Consider the following 18,109-nt stretch of genomic DNA (forward strand, 5'->3'; position numbering starts at 1 on the left):
ATTTTGACCCTTCAAGAGCCCCTATAAACAGCCTCTGAAAATACAAAATATCTAACATTTCATTCTCTTTCAGGCGTTTCCCACTCTCGTGGCCCAAATCGTGACGTAAGCGGTTCGCTCACGTGGCGTCTGAATGAAATAGGTTTTTAATTGGTCAATCAGTCAATCAACTTTTAATTGGTCAACATGTATCAATGAATAAAATACATGTTGTAAAATGGTTCGTGATCTGCTTTACCGTTCTGTGGCATGCACTTTCCGACTTGCATTGCATTACTATCGTGCGTGATAAATTTGCTTATCTTCGTTTTCTGCGTTTGTGAATGCGCAAGCAGAGTTAGCAGCATGTAGTCAAAAATCGAGAAATCCTTAATGGCTCAACACTTAGTGTTGACACTCCACGTGTTGTTTTTGTTTTTGTTTTTGGAAATATGAGTGGCGAGGAGGAGATAGTGCTTGTAGGATGGATAGTGAAGCCGAGAAACGGGTGTTTCGCATATGGCCTCGGGGTGGTTTAAGGACCCTTCAAGGCTTACACGAGCAATGTACAGCTATGTTTCACGCCCATGTCCGTTGATATGCTATATATGAACAATTATATTATTAACGCAAATATACTACACCAAGTTTGGTCACGACAAATGTACATAGAAACACAGCGTTATTCAAATCGCACATGCGTTCATGGGCCGCATGGAGCTCCCCACCGGGCAGATGAAGGCCGTCCAGAAGGGCTCGACGTCTCTGAGAACGGCATTACCGCGGAAGCGACCTGACGTGACTCGCCCAGCCACATTAGGCGCCTCGTGTTCGCAGCACTGGAAGCAGTAAGCCGCGAAGGTACGCTGCACGCCGCCCAACAGCTCAGACAGTTGAGCTATGAGCGACGATTCCTCGGACTTGGTGCTCCTTGCGTTGAGCGTCCGCTTGAAGGCTCCGTAAGCGATCCGCACGCCCAGCTGGTTTATTATGATCTGCATTCATAGAAAAGGTGGGCCACGTCAAGTTGACCACTTAGTTTTATGCAAACAAGTGACCCTGTTTCAAGGATGAAGCTCCTTAGGGTCTTGCCTTGTTGGCGTGGAAGTGAGACAAAGATGTGAGAGACAATGCTTAACAATAGGCTATTATCATAGACGTCTCCTTCTCGGTGTGTATATTTAGTCAAGATTCTGTAAAATTGGTTTATTTATTTGTGGGTTTTAACGTCTCAAAACCACCATATAATTATGACAGACGCCATAGTGAAGGGCTCCGGAAATTTCGACCCCCTGGGTGTCTTTAACATGTTCCCAAATCTGAGCGCACAGGCCTACAGCATTTTCACCTCCGTCGAAAATGCAGCCGCGGCAGTCGGGATCCGATCCCGCGACCTGCGAATCAGTAGCCAAGTACTTTAGCCACTATACCACCGCAACGGGACATGATTTTGTAAAATAAACACTTATTGGTTGAAGCTTGTGATGTCTTCAGTAGTTCTGTCTACGTCGTCTTCCGTTTCCTGGTAGCGCGCTGAAAAATTTTTACTTTTGCTGCCTCAGCTTATTGAATGTTCTACCTCATCACTTATAACCCTCAGACACGTGGCAAAAATGTTGTTATATAGTTACGGTGTATGCTCACCACATTTCCAGAACAAAGAAGGTTTTAAACGGCTCATGAGCCACTACGAGTTCGGGGACAAAATAATGGGATCTTTCTCAGCTTCGCTACCCTCCCTACAGAGGCTTTCACCTCGTCATTCATTATTTATCCGAAAAGCGCGTAATCAATGCCACTTATACGCGACTGGTCTCACCTGCTCGGTGACCAAATCAGCCCTTCTCCTCCCACGGCCCCCTGACCGCCGCCACCACAAGACAACTTACCCATCATCATGGCTTACGCCAACTTCAATCCCATTCCCGTCGTCTCGCACCTCCGCTTTCTGGGGTTGGCCTTGCAGTTCAACCATTGCAACACTCACACTATTGACCAGCCCTTGCTTTCTATTCAGCAGACTGCGTGTATGCTAGCTCGTGTTCGAGCGCGGCGAGAGGATATGCACGAAAGCGATCTACTCCGCATGATTGACGCTTTCGTCATTACCCGTCTCACCTATGGCCTACCTTACACTCACTTTCTCAAATTTGAACGCGACAAGAGTGACGTGCTCATCCATCAGGCCTACAAAACTGCCCTCAGTCTTCGCCCCAACGCGTCAACGAAGCGCCTTTGCCGCCTCGGTGTACACAACATTATCGACGAGTTTATTAAAGACCACCGCACTTCTCAAGTGCAACGACTTTGTCGTTCGCTGACTAGTCGTTGAATCCTCTGTTCCACCGGCCAAGACAACTCTGCTCATCCACCACACCTGGCATTACTACCGCACGCCCTTCGGGCGGTCTATTGCGTCAAGCCGCTACCCAAGAACATGCTCGCAGGCCGCCATGACGCCCGCCGCCAAGCACGAATGATCATGCTTCGAAACAAGCTTATGCCAACCACTTAGCCGTTGCTTTCGTGGACACGGCTCGTAGCACCTCACCCGGCATCATCTTTGCCATCGTCTCTGTATCGCCCTCCTCACTGCCGCACAGGAAGACAACAGTAATAACCAGCACCGTGTGCACAACCTACACCGTCGAGGCGGATCGGGTGGTCATCGCCTTGGCTGCCATCTTCACCAAAGCCGGTGTAGTACTTAGCAGTTCTAAGCCCGCCATATCGAAATTCGCCCGAGGCCTGGTTTCGCCTACAACACTGCGGCTCCTTCGCCCGCTCTTACTATGGGACAAACCACGCCACATTGCACTGGCCTAGGTCCCCACCCAATCAAGCCACTCCTGCAACGATTCGGCTCACCAACACGATCGAGGATGTGTCAACCGAGGGGTGGGTTCCTCTGAGTCAGACGCCCTGGTGCCGGAGCGCCTGGTCACCTACCACGACATCGTCCATCACTATCGCCTTAAACGGTACTCATATCCGCCCCCTCATGATAGCCTTCCCGAGAGGTCTCAGATCTCTTGGTGCCGCGCAGACCCGCACCTTTCCGTGCCCTCTTTTGCACTCGTACATTCGCTATCAGGGCGCTATCAATTCACGATGCTGTCTATGTGGAGGCGTTGCCTCGCTCAACCACATTCTGTGGGCTTGGTCGGAGGACATGCCACCCACCGACATCGTCTCGCCACCCCTCACCGAGGAGCGATGGGTGGCGCTTCTTTTCAGTACAGACCAAGACGTCCAGACACGGGTCCTGGCAAGAGCTGCGTACACATCATGAAGCAGGACCTGGCAGCGTACATATCCTGCTGAGCCTCCCCTTGCTCCCCCCTTTGGTGAATAAAGTGGTTACTCACTCACTGTCCATAATAAAAGTTTAGCCTATCAGGATTTCGCACATCTTGGCTGCACCCTGTTGCCTCCACTAGCGCTGACCAAAACGCCCTAAATGAAATAAAATTAATACATCGTTCACGACAGCCGAGCGAAACAGGTCAGAAATGGAATTCGATGGCATATAGCAAAACGTGCTAGGAGACAATCCACATATTATAACGATGAAATCACATGACGTAAACAAAAGAGAAAGGAACGCTAGGTTTTAAACCCACCTGAGCAACCTCCATCCTCTTACTCCTCCGGCGAAACAATAAATTTGTCATCAATTCATCCTATTGAGGTACTAAATACATCAAAACAAATGCTCACGTATACCTGCGATGCCTCTTCTTTGACGACGACGAAAGGCCCGTCTTTGGAGGTCCTGGAAACAAGACACTCGAGTGCCTCGTCGTACTTGGAGGCGGTGCCCTTCTCGTACTTGGGCCTCGTACTGCTCACTCCGTCCAGCGGTCCACGTATGGAGTCCATGAAGGCGGCAACCAGGGTCCCCACGGTAAAGCCGAGGGCGCCTATGATCACGCCGTCTAAAGGCTCATCGTTGTCCTCCATGAACGGGCCGAACATGACGACGGGAGACACGCGCACCACAGGGTTCAGAGAGGGTCAACGTGCACTCTGGAGACCCGAAGGGCGTCCAGCTGCAAGTCACGATGGTAATAATGCTTCCCGCAGCAGTCCTAGTTGTTGCTTCGATAGTAGAAGACAGCGTTCAGTATCTAACTATTTACTTTTCCCACATTGTGATCACTGTATTACCTGTGATATGTTGCCTATGGTAATGGTCTACTGCTATATAAAATAAATTCAGCTGTTCATCGTATATAACAAGAAATGACAAGAGTCAAAACACCACGGTAGTTAGGTGTTTATTAACTCTTCCTGCAACTGTTATATTGTGGATGAAGATCAGGGTGAATTTTTTGGCTGTCAGATCTTTGCTACAGTATGAAGGTACACCGTCTGTGAAGTTTATTTGTACCCATGTATTATTGTTGCTATTTATCATCCGTGATTACAGTAAATATGCAGCTGTTTCGGCCTACAACGATTTATAATGGCGCCGGACTTGTTCTCATCGGTATTGGCACCTGCATGTAATGGGTTGAGAGCAAGAGCGGCTTTCACCGTGAAACAGAAAAGAAGATCACATGCGTCTTTTTCACTCGAGATCCAGCCACGATGGAAACACTCTTTAGGAGCTGGCTACATCATGGCTAATTAAAAGCGCCTTGCACTTCTGAAGTCTCGTGACAAACTAGTAGAGGTGCTGGGTAGCCCTCACGGATGTTGCAGACCCCTCCAGGGAGTCGCCCTGTGAGTCTGGTCCCAGTTAACACCCCAGTGCATCGGACCAGCCACCGACTCTGGTGGTTGCCTCCGGAAGTCAACGACACAGATCCCACCACTTCAACAGTTATGACGAATGCTTGGGTTCAAAAAGCTTCAACCAACACGAAAACCGCGATCCGGAAACAATATACGTGCTCCGTGCCCCGGGTCTCGACGACGTTCCGGGGCACGGAGCACGAAGACGTCGAAGACTAATTGGCTGATTTCGAGCGCGTAATCGCCTTAAACCAATGGGACGACGTGGCCAAACTGGGACGTGTCTACTTCTATCTGGAGGACGGGGCACGTACGTGGTACCAGAATCGCAAGGAGCACCTGATGTCGTAGCACGAATTCCATCATAGGCTTCTGGAGACCTACACAAGTACTGATCGTCAAGAACGAGCGGAACGAGCGATTCAGGCTTGGGTCCAGTTGTGAAATAAAACGGTTACCACTTACGAGGAAGACATGACACGCCTCTTCTGACGAGCTGACCCACGAATGGCGGAGGATAAGAAGTTGCACCATCTGACGCGTGGTGTTAAAGAGAAGCTCTTTGCTGGCCTCGTGCGGAGCCCTCCTAAGACTGTTGCGGAGTTCTTGACAGATGCTGTGACCACAGAAAAGATGCTACAGCAACGTTCCATCATGTATGCCAGACAAAGGAATGGCATGTGCGCTGCGGGCATTCTCGCCACAGCTGGAACCAACGACAGCCTACGAGAACTAATTCGTTCCGTGGTGCGCGAAGAGCTGCAGAAGCCCGGCGTGACACCCGATCCCACGTCTGGCTCAATTGCAGCGGTTATCAGAGAGGAGCTGCACCAGGCACTACGGGGCCCCTCGCCTCCTGAAAGCTCCGCGCCAGCCCCCACTGAATACTACCGTGAGACGAGCACTCATGCGGAAGCCTTAAAGCGGCCTGCAGCCTCTCCGCCATTGTTCGTTCGCGCTCTTCCCACCGTGTCGCTCCAGTCGGCGCAGCCAACAGAGTACTATATGCGTCGCCAACATTTGTCCGTGCCGCCCCAGTGAGCCATTATTTGGAGCAGCCAGTTAGTTACATGGATGATAAGCGCAAGTTCCCTCGGAAATCAGATATTTGGCGTTCACCCGACAGCTGGCCTCTGTGCTTTCACTGCGGTGAAGCAGATCACTTGTACCGACAGTGCCCATACCACTGCCTTGGGGCTTCGCGGCTTCTCTGCGTACTCGACACCACTCCGGGGTGTGCAGCGACCCCGCGACATCGAAAGCTACCTCACCCAGCGCCCTGCACCACCGTCCGCTGGGCGCCAGTCACTTTCACTGTCGCCAAGGCGATTTTCATCGCTGCCCCAGCGGTATTCTACCGCACGGTCTCCAAGTCCCTGCCGTGAAAACTAGCTGCAGTGACTTCTGGGGGCGGGGCCACTGAACGTCGAAGTGCCAAAGACCTCCGACAGACTCTGAGACGTAACGATACTGCAGAATACGACCGCCTTTCTCTTAATTTACCAGTGACGATTGATGGTTACGCGGTTGACGCGTTAGTGGACACCGGCGCCTACTACTCAATATTGAGTGGGAAAATGGCCTCGCAGCTATAAAAATAATCACGCCATAGCACAACTCGCAGATTCGCGCGCTGGTGGCCATGTTATTACTCCGCTGGGCGCCTGCACTACTAGAGTTCAGATGCAAGGATATACATTCGTCCACAGCTGCCTTGTTCTACACGAGTGCTCCCGTGACGTTATGCTTGCAGTTGACTTTCGTCAGTAGTATGGCGCTATTATTGACCTGCAAGAGTGTCGTGTCATGTTTTCAGCCGGCCAAGCAATTGATGTACAGGGTGACGAACAGTGTCTCGACGTACTTCGAGTTTTTACAGACAGCGTCTCGCTTCCTCCTCGAGCAAGCGTCATGGTCAACGTCACATGCTGCAATCTGGGCGATTCCATAGCAGTGGCCGAAACGAAATTAGAGCCCCTACTGAAACAAGACATGTGTAGCCAGAAGTGTCATACAACTTCGTGGTGGCCGATCGCAGTTGCTTGTTACCAACTTTAGCAATGAGCACCGACACCTCTTCCGTGGCACTTCGATTGCTTTTGCCATATAAATAGAATAAATTGTCAACTGTTCCGTGTCGGAGGCCACTAACGCCACAGACACGGTATTTGGTAATGTCGACATTAATCCTGCGCTGTCCACTAGTAATGAGACTGCACTGCGTACGCTCTTGTCTGAATTCCGGTCCTGCTTCGCAAAATCTTCTAAGGCGCACAGAATAACACAGAACAGAATAATCACGTACGACGACGCACGCCCGTACCTTATCCTTACGGCGTGTCGATAAAAGAATGCCAAGCGATTCGTACGCAAGTCCGAGAGATGCTTGAAGATGGTGTCATCGAGCCATCAACAGCCCATCGTCATCTCCGGTTGTCCTGGTCAAAAAGAGAGAACTACGCTTTTGCGTCGACTGCCGGCAGCAAAGGAACGTGTACCCACTGCCGCGTATCGACGACTCATTGGATAGACTTCGCCATGCCCAATATTTCTCTTTTTTTGATCTCAAAAGTGGGTCTTGGCAAATTGTGGTAGATGATTCAGACCACCAGGAAACAGCCTTCGTGACTCCAAACGGTCTCTATCAATTTCGGGTGCTTCCTTTTGGCTTGTGTTCAGCGCCAGCAACCTTCCAGCGAATGATGGACACTGTCCTCACAGGGCTGAAGTGGCAGACTCGTCTTGTCTACCTTGACCATGTGGTGGTCTTTTCTGCCACGTTCAAGCAGCACCTTCACCGCTTGCGCAGTGGGCTGGAGACTATTCGATCAGTGAACCTCACACTGAAGTCACAGAAGTGCCACTTCTGTTATGAGGAACTCAATTTTCTTGGACGTGTAGTTAGCACCAAAGGAGTCCGTCCCGATCCAGACAAACTTACTGCTGTGTCCGAATTTCCAGCTCCTGTCGACAAAAAGGCCCTCCGGCGCTTTCTTGGCTTGTGTGCCTACTATCGCATGTTCATTGACGGCTTTTCTCGGATAGCGGAACCCCTGACTCGGCTCACGAGGGACGACACACTGTTTGTGTGGGAAAACGAGGAACAAGCAGCGTTTGCTGAACTGTGACAGCGCATGCAATCAGCGCCCGTTCTCGCTCATTGCGACGATGATGCTGACATGGAGGTGCATACTGACGCCAGCAACGTTGGTCTCGGTGCAGTGCTCGTTTAGCGTCAAGATGGCATCTAAATAGTCGTAGCTTACACCAGCCGCTCCCTATCCTGTGCCGAGGCGAATTATTCCACTACGGAGAAAGAGTGCCTCGCAGTAGTGTGGGCAATAACCAAGTTTCGCCCGTACCTTTATGGTCGTCCCTTCAAGATAGTGACAGACCACCATGCCCTCTGTTGGTCAGCAAACATGTGAGACCTTTCGGAACGACTAGCACGGTGGATCTTGCGCCTGCAGGAACTTGACGTCACCACCGTTTATAAGTCCGGCCGTAAGCATGAAGACGCTGACACACTGTCGCGCACACCCTGTCGTCTCGTCTGTCAGAGAGCAGAGCACGATGAAGGGTTCCTGGGAGCTATTAGCTTGTCGGACCTGAGCAGAGACAGCGTGACGACGAAGAAATTCGACCAATCATTGATCACTTGGAAGGCCACAACACAACCATACCACGTCATTTCTCCCGCTCGTTGACGTCGTTTTGCCTGCGAGACGGCGTGCTATACAAGAATAACGCCCGTTCGAACGACCGTGCCTACCTTCCGGTGGCTCCTCGGGACATACGAGACGATGCCCTTTTTGCTTGCCATGATGAACCCACGTCTGGCCACGTAGGCGACTCACGTACACTTGCCAGAGTGAGCGAGAAGTACTATTGGCCTAGACTTTCGACTTACGTCAAACAGTACGCCAAAGGCTGTCGGAAACGCCAGTGCCGAAAGCAAACATCTGTTAAGCCGGCTGACTTAGTTCAGCCATTTGAAGCACACTTTACGCCGTTCGAACAAGTTGGCATGGACATTCTCGGCCCATTTCCCCTGTATTCTGACGGCAAAAAAAGGGTGATCGTAGCGACCGATTATTTGATCCAGCTGCGCGGAGACACAGGTGATCCCACGACACACGGCCTCTGAGGTAGCGCAATTTCTCATGCGCCACATCGTGTTGCATCATGGTGCACCTTCTTGCGTCATAACAGACAGAGACACAGCATTCACGGCACAGCTTATGGAAGAAGTTTTTGAACTAAGCAACACCAGGCATCAAAAGACCACCGCGTACCATCTGCAAACGAACGGGCTTACCGAGCGGCTGAATAAGACGCTCCCAGACATGATCACAATGTACATCGACGTATAGCACAAGTCATGGGACTGGATTTTGCCTTACGTGACCTTCACGTATAACACCGCCGTGCAAGAGACCACGTGATTCACGCTATTTCGGCTTTTTACGGCCGCTAAGTGAAGACCATGCTCGACTTCATGCTACCATATCAAGACAACGATGAGTTAGTTAACCACTGACACCGAGGATTCGCAGAGCATGCTGAAGAAACTCGACAGCTTTCACGACTGCACATCGGCCACCACCAGCAGGCAGACGCACGACGCTGTAATACCCGCCACAGGGACGTGGTCTACGACCCCGGCGACCAAGTTTGGGTGTGGACGCCCGTTCGCCGCGGAGGCTTCAGTGAAAAGCAACTTAGCTAGTATTTCGGCCCATACAAAGTGCTACGCCACGTCAGGGACGTTAACTACGAAGTGGTCCCGGGCTCAACAACATCGCAGGCACGGACCAGCACACGACCGAGCCCGGACGTCGTTCATGTTGTGCGCATGAAACCGTTCATTGCGCGTTCATAACTTCTTTTTTTTTTATCATTCACCGGTCTTTGTGTTCTTCATTCATTTCGTGAACTTTCTTGCTCGTTCATTGACTTTTTTTATTGTCACGAGCTTTACTTTCTACTTTCCGTTTATTTGGGATTCCTATTTTCTTCTTTTTTTCTTCCCGTGCCTAAGTTATAGCATCGAGGCAATGCTATGTATTTTCTTTTCCTCTATTTTATTTATGTTTTGTTTTTTTTGGAAGGGGGATGATGTCACCTTCATGTAATGGGTTGTGAGCAAGAGCAGCTCTCACCCTGAAAAAGAAAAGAAGATCGCATGCGTCTTCTTCGCTGCAGATCCAGCCGCGACAGACGCGCTTTTCAAGAGCTGGCTATATTTATACACATGTCGCCCTCAGTGAGACTTTCAAAGCTGCATACACATCTAGCAGCGTCACCTTGTGAAAAGGTTTACCACTAATTCCACACATTTATAGGAGTTTCGGAAGGAGCCGTGTGTGTGTGTGTGTGTGTGTGTGTGTGTGTGTGTGTGTGTGTGTGTGTGTGTGTGTGTGTGTGTGTGTGTGTGTGTGTGTGCGTGTGCGTGTGCGTGTGCGTGTGCGTGTGCGTGCGTGCGTGTGCGTGCGTGCGTGTGCGTGCGTGCGTGTGCGTGCGTGCGTGCGTGCGTGTGTGTGTGTGTGTGTGTGTGTGTGTGTGTGTGTGTGTGTGTGTGTGTGTGTGTGTGTGTGTGTGTGTGTGTGTGTGTGTGTGTGTGTGTGTGTGTGTGTGGTGGAGGGGGGGGTGAGTTTTTCATCCTTTTAATCTTAAAGAACAATAGAGGGAACATGAGGCGAGCGAAAAGGCGGCCCTCTTTTCCTTCAAGGCTCAACTGTTTTTTTTTTTTGTTTTTTTATGACAGAACGAATATCTTCTCCTATCCGCGTAATAGCGCACGTATCTGTTCCTAAACTGCTTCTTGTAGTTCTTCAAAATCATCCCCGTCGCCCATGGTACCGTGTCTGTTTCTGCCACATTATTGCTTTCATCTGGTTGAGCTCTGTTGCCTCGCCTTTTTCAGGCCGGCTGCACTAATAAAAAGTGGTGTCTGAGATACGAACGTGCATGCTATAACGAAGCCAACTAAAGCTCACGCCTCCTCAAACGCTTTGGACCTACCCGTCTTCTCCTTCTCCCCATGAAGGACACCTTCGAAGCATCAGCAAGTGTGAAAGGACGTTACGGCGGGCACACATAGGCACGCTATATTTTTCACTGTGGCAATAAAGAGCAGAATAACAGTACCACAAACCACTAATTCAATAGAAAAAACATGGTGCAGCAATGTGACATGCGCTGATGAATGTGGAAGATGTCAAGCGTGCTGCAATACCACAGTGATTTTCGAGTGGCGATAGCGTCCGCCTTCAATGATGTATAGGTGCTGGGTTCGGCATTGAGTGGCGAAGGGCACCCACATGTTCTTGTATTCGCAAGAGAGGTGTCCTGGCCAGGCGTTGAATTATAAAATGGAGTGGCCTTATAAGACAAAACGAGCTGTAAGACGAAGTATACCACGTGTCTGAAGACGTTAGATTGTATACTGCACCGGGCGTAGATCATCGCCGTCTCGGAGCGTTTTGACATTGGCGGACACCGCGAGCGAGGCGCCCTTGCGAAGCGAGCTGGTGAACCACTTGAAGAACGTGGTGTTGTCGAGTTCATTGGACGCCATGCTCGCCGTTCCCGATCCCAGCGACTTGAAAACGTTGATTCGTCGCTGAACCCGACTTCTCCCCACTCTTCTGATTCCCATGTCTGCACAGAACGCGCAAACTGCAGTCGCATGGATCTTTGCCTGTCCGTGATGTGGGGCTTCTCGGCCGCGACGCAGTTGGCAAGCCCTGCTTCTGCCAACATCCTACGGATAGTCGAGACGGACGCGTTGAGATGCAATGCATCTTTTATGCCTTTCGCTGTTATACGGGGATCAGCTACTACGGCGGCAATAATTAGCCTGTCCACTACGTCATCTGTGCATCTTGACCTTCCAGCACGGTCTCTGTCACTGATCCCCCCTGTTTGTCGGTACGCTTGGATGGCCCGACTCACCGCATTTCTTGACCTTTGAAGGAGCCGGCAGATGACCCGCTGAGAAAACCCTTGGATGCTTAACTCTACGATGCGTCTCCTTCCATCAGCTGGTACTCGTGGCGACATTTTTGAAGACGAATGTGGGGGCCTTGAAACCCCCGATCTTATACTCTTTCGAGAATGGCACTGTCCAATAGATGTCTAATAGCTGTGCTATGCCGCGATATGCTGCCATTCAACATTTGCTGTACGAGATAATTTCTTATCGTCACCGAGCCCGAAAGACCACGAAACAAGGCAAAGAATTGACAAAAATGACAAAATGCCACTGCGTCTGCGTCACAAGCACGCGTGAACCTTCCGAGTGCCCAATTTTTCTGAGAGAGTTATAATAAAGAATCGCATTTCCACGCAGTGAGTAATGTGTACAAAAGGAGCGGTGTGCCGCCATGCGAGGTATTTGGTCTAACAGCTTAAGGAATTACTCACATAAAAAACAGCGCCAAAAACGAGAGACAAGAAAAAGAGGGAGACAGACAGCGGCACTGAACTTACAACAAGATTTATTTGCCAGAACCGCACAATATATACTTGGGCAGCTTCTAACAAAAAAAGAAAATACAAAACGAACAATACAGAATCCACCTAACAACCACATAGTCATCTTCACAACGCACCATGAGCAGCACGTGTGCTAACGTGCCGAAGGAAATCTATTTCTTTTAATGATAGCGCAATCGAAGGCCTGCTGACACATGCACTGCCCAGCCTTTCTATTTCTGAAGCCTCATAAATTTCACGTATCAACTGGTCCCGATGCCTTCGGCACGTTAGCACACGTGCTGCTCATGGTGCGTTGTGAAGATGACTATGTGGTTGTTAGGTGGATTCTGTATTGTTTGTTTTGTATTTTCTTTTTTTGTTAGAAGCTGCCCAAGTATATATTGTGCGGTTCTGGCAAATAAATCTTGTTGTAAGTTCAGTGCCGCTGTCTGTCTCCCTCTTTTTCTTGTCTCTCGTTTTTGGCGCTGTTTTTTATGTGAATCATGTCGTACCAACTCGCCCAAGCAACCACGTTAGTTAAGGAATTAACTTTTGTTTCCTTGTGGGGCCTCTAACATTTGAGCACTTCGAACTGAAATGTGCTCGCCTGTAATTCACTGCAGTATTTTACAAAACAACGTGACCAGAATACCAGAATACACACTGATGCTCGAGCGACGGATGTTAATGGAGGCAGTTTCAATTCCCGACTACTTCGCGTTCGAGAATGTTCCGTGCATATGTCATGGGTAGAGTTCTATTGAAATACTGAAAGTGGTGACGCCCCTTTCAACCTTCGTGATTTTCTCTGGTTTCCGGAAAAAAAACATTCCCAGATACTCCCAAATATGAAAAGACTCGAAAGTGAAAGCCTATGACATCTCTTGCACGTCTCAATCCGCATTAATTAACGCTTACTTGTCATAATCTACTATAATGCATCCAATTAATGGGTTGACTTCAATCGGGGTTTATGGTTCGAGTAGTAGAAGACGACACATGAATATCTGCAATTCGAATCCTAGAAACTCTTGGGTCGAGGCTTGACTCCTACCAATAATAAGTGCGGGCTCTCCACGTGATAGAACCACGATATAGAGAGAGAAATAAATTTTATTATATAGATATGACATAGAGCTCCACCAAAGTAACGTCTTGGGAATGTTTGCTCATTAGGGGTTCTTTAACGTCCACTCAGTATACTAGTTTCAAGTATCTCTCCTCTATCGAAATACGGCATGCGCGACTAGACTTGAAGATGCGTCTTTCTGGTCAGCAGCCGAGCATCGAAACCACTGCACCACCGCAGCGGCCTTAATAAAGGATTTATCTTTAATAAGCCGAGTTTGTTTTCACCTTTCTTCCTCGGCTCTTTTCTGCAGCTGTTGGACGTTTGGTGGTTTCATGCATGTTCATAGACACATGATATTTGAACCGAGTATTACTACGTGCGTTAGTTCGGCGAATGAGAGCGCGAAAGGCAACACTGCTGGCTGAGCTTATTGATTACCTAACACGACATTCAAAATGTGATCACGCCGCGGATCACCTAAGAGTAACGTGCACTATGTGCAGCACGCCAAAACCAGCAAATGATGTGCTGTCGTCACATTTGCGCTCGGCTTTTTTCATTGTCTTCACAGCGACTGCAGAAGTGGCAGCTTGCACCGTCCGCATCGTTTCGACATGCGCGCCGTTGAAACGAGCGAAAGGGCAGGCTGCCGGGTGATATGAGGCGAGCGTGCGCAGTGCGCGCTCCCGGACAGAGCCGTGCAGCCGCCAGAAGGCGCAGCGACGCACCTCTGCACGCGCTCCCGTGGTCTATAAAATTATGCACTCGATTGTACATCAGTCAATCTCGGGGACGCGTCACCCGAGTGCAACGTCTAAATACAGAAAAGGCGGCCAGCAGTTTCGGTGCCGACACTGTTGGTTGTACGGAACAATTAGCACCTTCAAAAACATGACTGGCATGCGGCAACGACATTTCATCACCGCAGCCTTCCACACGTTTGTCATATTTGAAAGAAGTATACAACGAAGGAAATCGGCATGCACAAACCACGTTTGTTTGTCAACGTAAACCAGATACGTTACCGGACATTGCACGCTCACAACCTTTGTGGGCCACCACTTCATGTTCACTACGAACAGTGTGCACGAGCACACGATCGCCAACAGAAAATATGCTTGGCCCTACACCAATTTGCACTGCGCACTTCCTTCTCGAACTTGGTATTGATCATATAGCTTCCATGTCTGGTTTGAGCAGAGATATGCTATTGTGAAACATTCTATTTAACAACTACTTCACTGGTGTGTTACCAATGAATGCGTGTGGCGTAGTTCCAACTTTACATCGCAATAATCTGGCACTTTGGCTCCGTTCATACTCTAGCAGCTGCTTGAGCAATGACTAACAGTTTGCACTGTTCGTTCTGCTCCACCGTCCGATTGAGTATGATAAGGCGGAGTCAAAAGTGTACTTGACGCCATTCGCCTGCAAGAAAACCTCAAGCGCCTTTGCCCGAAACTGTGGCCCATTGTCCTTAACCATCTGATGAGGCAACCCGTAGCTTGCAAACAGTGACCTTACGGTGTCAAAAGTCTGTTGCACAGTAGTTGAAGTCATTATTTTTACATCTATACCCACTTTGAGTGTGATTCTCACTGTGACCAGAAACATCTTGTTCGCTTTCTCTGCAAAGTCAAGGTGCACTTGCTCTTAGCTGTTAGTACACCACCTCCACGGGGTCAGTGGCACTGGCTGGCCTGCTGGCCACACACTCTGACAGATGTGACATCATTTTACGGTTTATTCGAGGCAGCTGTATCGATGCCGGGCCACCATACCATTGATATCACCAAAGCCTTCATTTTACATATGCCTATGTGTTGTTCATGTAGAGACGACTGTGCTTCCTTCTTACGAACGCGGGGTATAATTACTCGGTACTCCCAAATTAGGCAGGCCCCCTTCTACCGCAAGTTCAAACCGTCCCTCAAAGAAACCTTGATACTGCCCATCTACAGACCACGGTCAGTCAGGCCATGTCATTTCACACGCAGTACTCAAGAGAGTCTTCAGACATTTCATGTGCGACGTCCTTTGTAATCGTGGGCAATTCTCTGACAGGGGAAAAGTAAAAAAAAATCTTGTCTACACAGTCAGTATTTTTCCGACAATGGCAGACGCGACAAGCCGCCAGCATTGATAATATTTGCCCCTAATTTGTGTACAATGTTGAAGCGGTGGTTTGACAGAAAAATGGCACAGTGGTAGACTCGCTCTGCTGCCACAACACTGCTGTGATGTTTAGCTTCAAATATTGCCGTGAGTGGCTAGTGATCAGTGACAACAGCGAGGCTGCAGCCGTGAAGATACTTATGAAATTTCTTTATGCCGATAATGATAGCGAGTGCTTCTTTCTCGATGTGGGCACCGTTTCTTACTGCTTGCGACATTGATCTGAAAGTGGATGCGACGTTCAACGCCATGCGCAATATGACCGTGCCCAGCCCGTAAGCAGAAGCGTCACCCGTCAGCTGGATTTCTTTTTCTTTTACGTCATATAGCACCAACCCTATTTATACAGTTGGTAACTGCATGCTTACACCGCGTGAAACATTCGTCACAATCACGCGACCAGTCCAACATGCTTCCGTTGAATAGAAGCATACTGAAGCGGTTCTGCTGTCCGGCGAAGTTGGGCAAAAATATTGCATAGAAATTTACTAAGCCCAAAAATGCCTTCATCTGGGTAACATGGCTAGGTTTCGGTGCTTCGAGGATCACTTTCGCTATCTCCGCTGTGGGGTGCAGACCATGCTAGTCTATTTTGTCCACGGGTACTGTACTTTTTCTTGGAATAAAACGCAACATTTACTTGCATTCCGTGTTTGCACAGAGCATTTAGTACTTCGTTCAACTGTAGCACTCTTAGATTTTTTTTCAGCAATCAGCACGCCGCTTAAGTAACAGGTTGTGCCAGGCATGCCTTCATAATGTGATTCCTGACCACCTCAAACATTGCAAGTGCCCCCGCAACGCCGAACGGCTACCGCCAAAATTGAAAGAGACCCACGTGCGTGTTAAACGTTAAAAGTTCTTCGGCATGCTCACTTCAGCTATAAATAAGCTTTGGCCAAGTATAACGCAGTGTACATGGTTCCTCCCACCAGGGACGCAAAAATGTCCTCCGGAACAGGTAGGGATAGGGATCTACATCGATGGACGTGTGTACACTGATTGTAGTACCCATTATCTCTTGGTCATTTTTCTTCGGCACAATACCTAGCGGCGTTGCCCGGGTGCGGCATAAATTACCTTAGCCTTGTCTAATTCCATCAGCCCTTTCTCGACTTCTGGCAAAGCATACGTTACAGGCCTGGCTTTACAGAAAACTGAAGTGGTACTATCTTTCATGCGAATGCTGCCCCTGTCTATATAGCACCTTACCCTGCTTGGAAAACGTCAGCATACCGCTTTGATTGATATGTGAGGTTCAACGTCACAAAACCATCATATGGTTATGTGAGACGCTGTTGTAGAGGGCTCCAGAAATTTCGACCACCTGGGGTTCTTTAACGTGCACCCAAACCTGAGCACACGCACCTACAGCATTTTCGCCGCCATCGAAAATGTAGCCGCCACTGCCGGGATTCGATCCCGCGACCTGCGGGTCAGCAGCCAAGTTCCTTAGCCACTTGACCCCCACGGCGGGGCGTCAGCATACTGCTGTTTTAATTATTCTACAGCTTCTTGTGATTTTAAGGGAGCGACTTATTGAACCCTAAACTCAACCTCGTGCAGTTTCTGCAGAGCATCAGACAAGTCTACCTTTATCTTTGTGAGCCAGTCATGACCGAGAATCGCCGGCACGCGCATACCTCCTTCGTACTTGGTAATGACAAGTGGTACGCTGTGACTTATCACACCTAACGTCGACATGCGCATCACCCTTTAGACTGATTGGGGCGCCACTGTAAATTTTCGGTTTTATTTCGTCACTGTAGTACGATAGGCCAGGGAATTTTTTTGCAAAGTCTTTTTCATACGTAATTGTTACGGCAGCCTCTGTGTCCAGTTCTATCGGTACTCCGTGACCATTTATGATTACTTTTTATGGGAGGCGAACTGCCTGCTCTGATTTGTTTGATACGTGGGGTTTAACGCTCTAAAACCACGTTATGATTATGAGAGAAGACGTAGTGGAGGGCTCCGGAAATTTCGACCACTTGGGGTTCTTTAACGTGCACCCAAATCTGAGCACACGGGCCTACAGAACTGCCTGCTCTGTTCGTTTGGCATATAGTAAGCAAATTCTGCGCTGTCACCGGTACTTATACAGCAAGAACAATTCTCGTTTTGCACTTTTTTTTTGCGGCATGGCGAAGCTTAGAGCCCTTAAATATGCACTTTTTGAAAATGGACACCTTCTAGAAGTGTACCGTTGACGGCACCTATGTCAGATTACTTCAGTTTCTCGAGTATAGGTTTTTTTTTCTTCGTGTACCTTGCTTGTTGCAGTAGACTTCACTTGACTTCCTTGCCAGGGCCGTTCAGCGTTCCTAACTCCAGCGTTGCTGAACAGCATGTTCTGGTTGTCCTCTGTGTAGTTTCCATGGCGGTGGATACCTTGCACACCCTGTCCCAGGAGACCTCTTTGTCGGGCAACGCGAGTAGGTGGCACCAGATGATGTTGCTCCGTCCATATTCCAGCAATGAGGCAATACCGTAGCGCTTTCTTTCAAGAAAGTTTCAAAGGAGCATGTCTTCAATTCCACGAGAAACTGCGCAATGGTTTCATTTGACTCCTGGTTTCGTCGGTAGAAGCGGTATTTCTGGTTTCATTTGATTCCTGGTTTCGTCGGTAGAAGCGGTATTTCTCGGTGACCACAGACCCCT

General features: G+C 49.2%; 1 protein-coding gene across 1 annotated transcript; it reads right to left on the reverse strand.

Annotated features, from left to right (window-relative positions):
* Window positions 1-665: 665 nt before the first annotated feature.
* On the reverse strand, window positions 666-3,957 carry LOC142802970 (uncharacterized). Its single transcript, XM_075888060.1, has 2 exons — window positions 3,706-3,957; window positions 666-974 (listed from the first exon to the last, which is right to left on the reverse strand). Exons 1-2 carry the CDS (start codon window positions 3,955-3,957, stop codon window positions 666-668), a joined length of 561 nt encoding a protein of 186 aa, XP_075744175.1.
* Window positions 3,958-18,109: the final 14,152 nt, after the last annotated feature.

Source organism: Rhipicephalus microplus, chromosome 3 (genome assembly GCF_043290135.1).
Source record: "Rhipicephalus microplus isolate Deutch F79 chromosome 3, USDA_Rmic, whole genome shotgun sequence".
In the NCBI taxonomy this organism is placed as follows: Eukaryota; Metazoa; Arthropoda; class Arachnida; order Ixodida; family Ixodidae; genus Rhipicephalus; species Rhipicephalus microplus.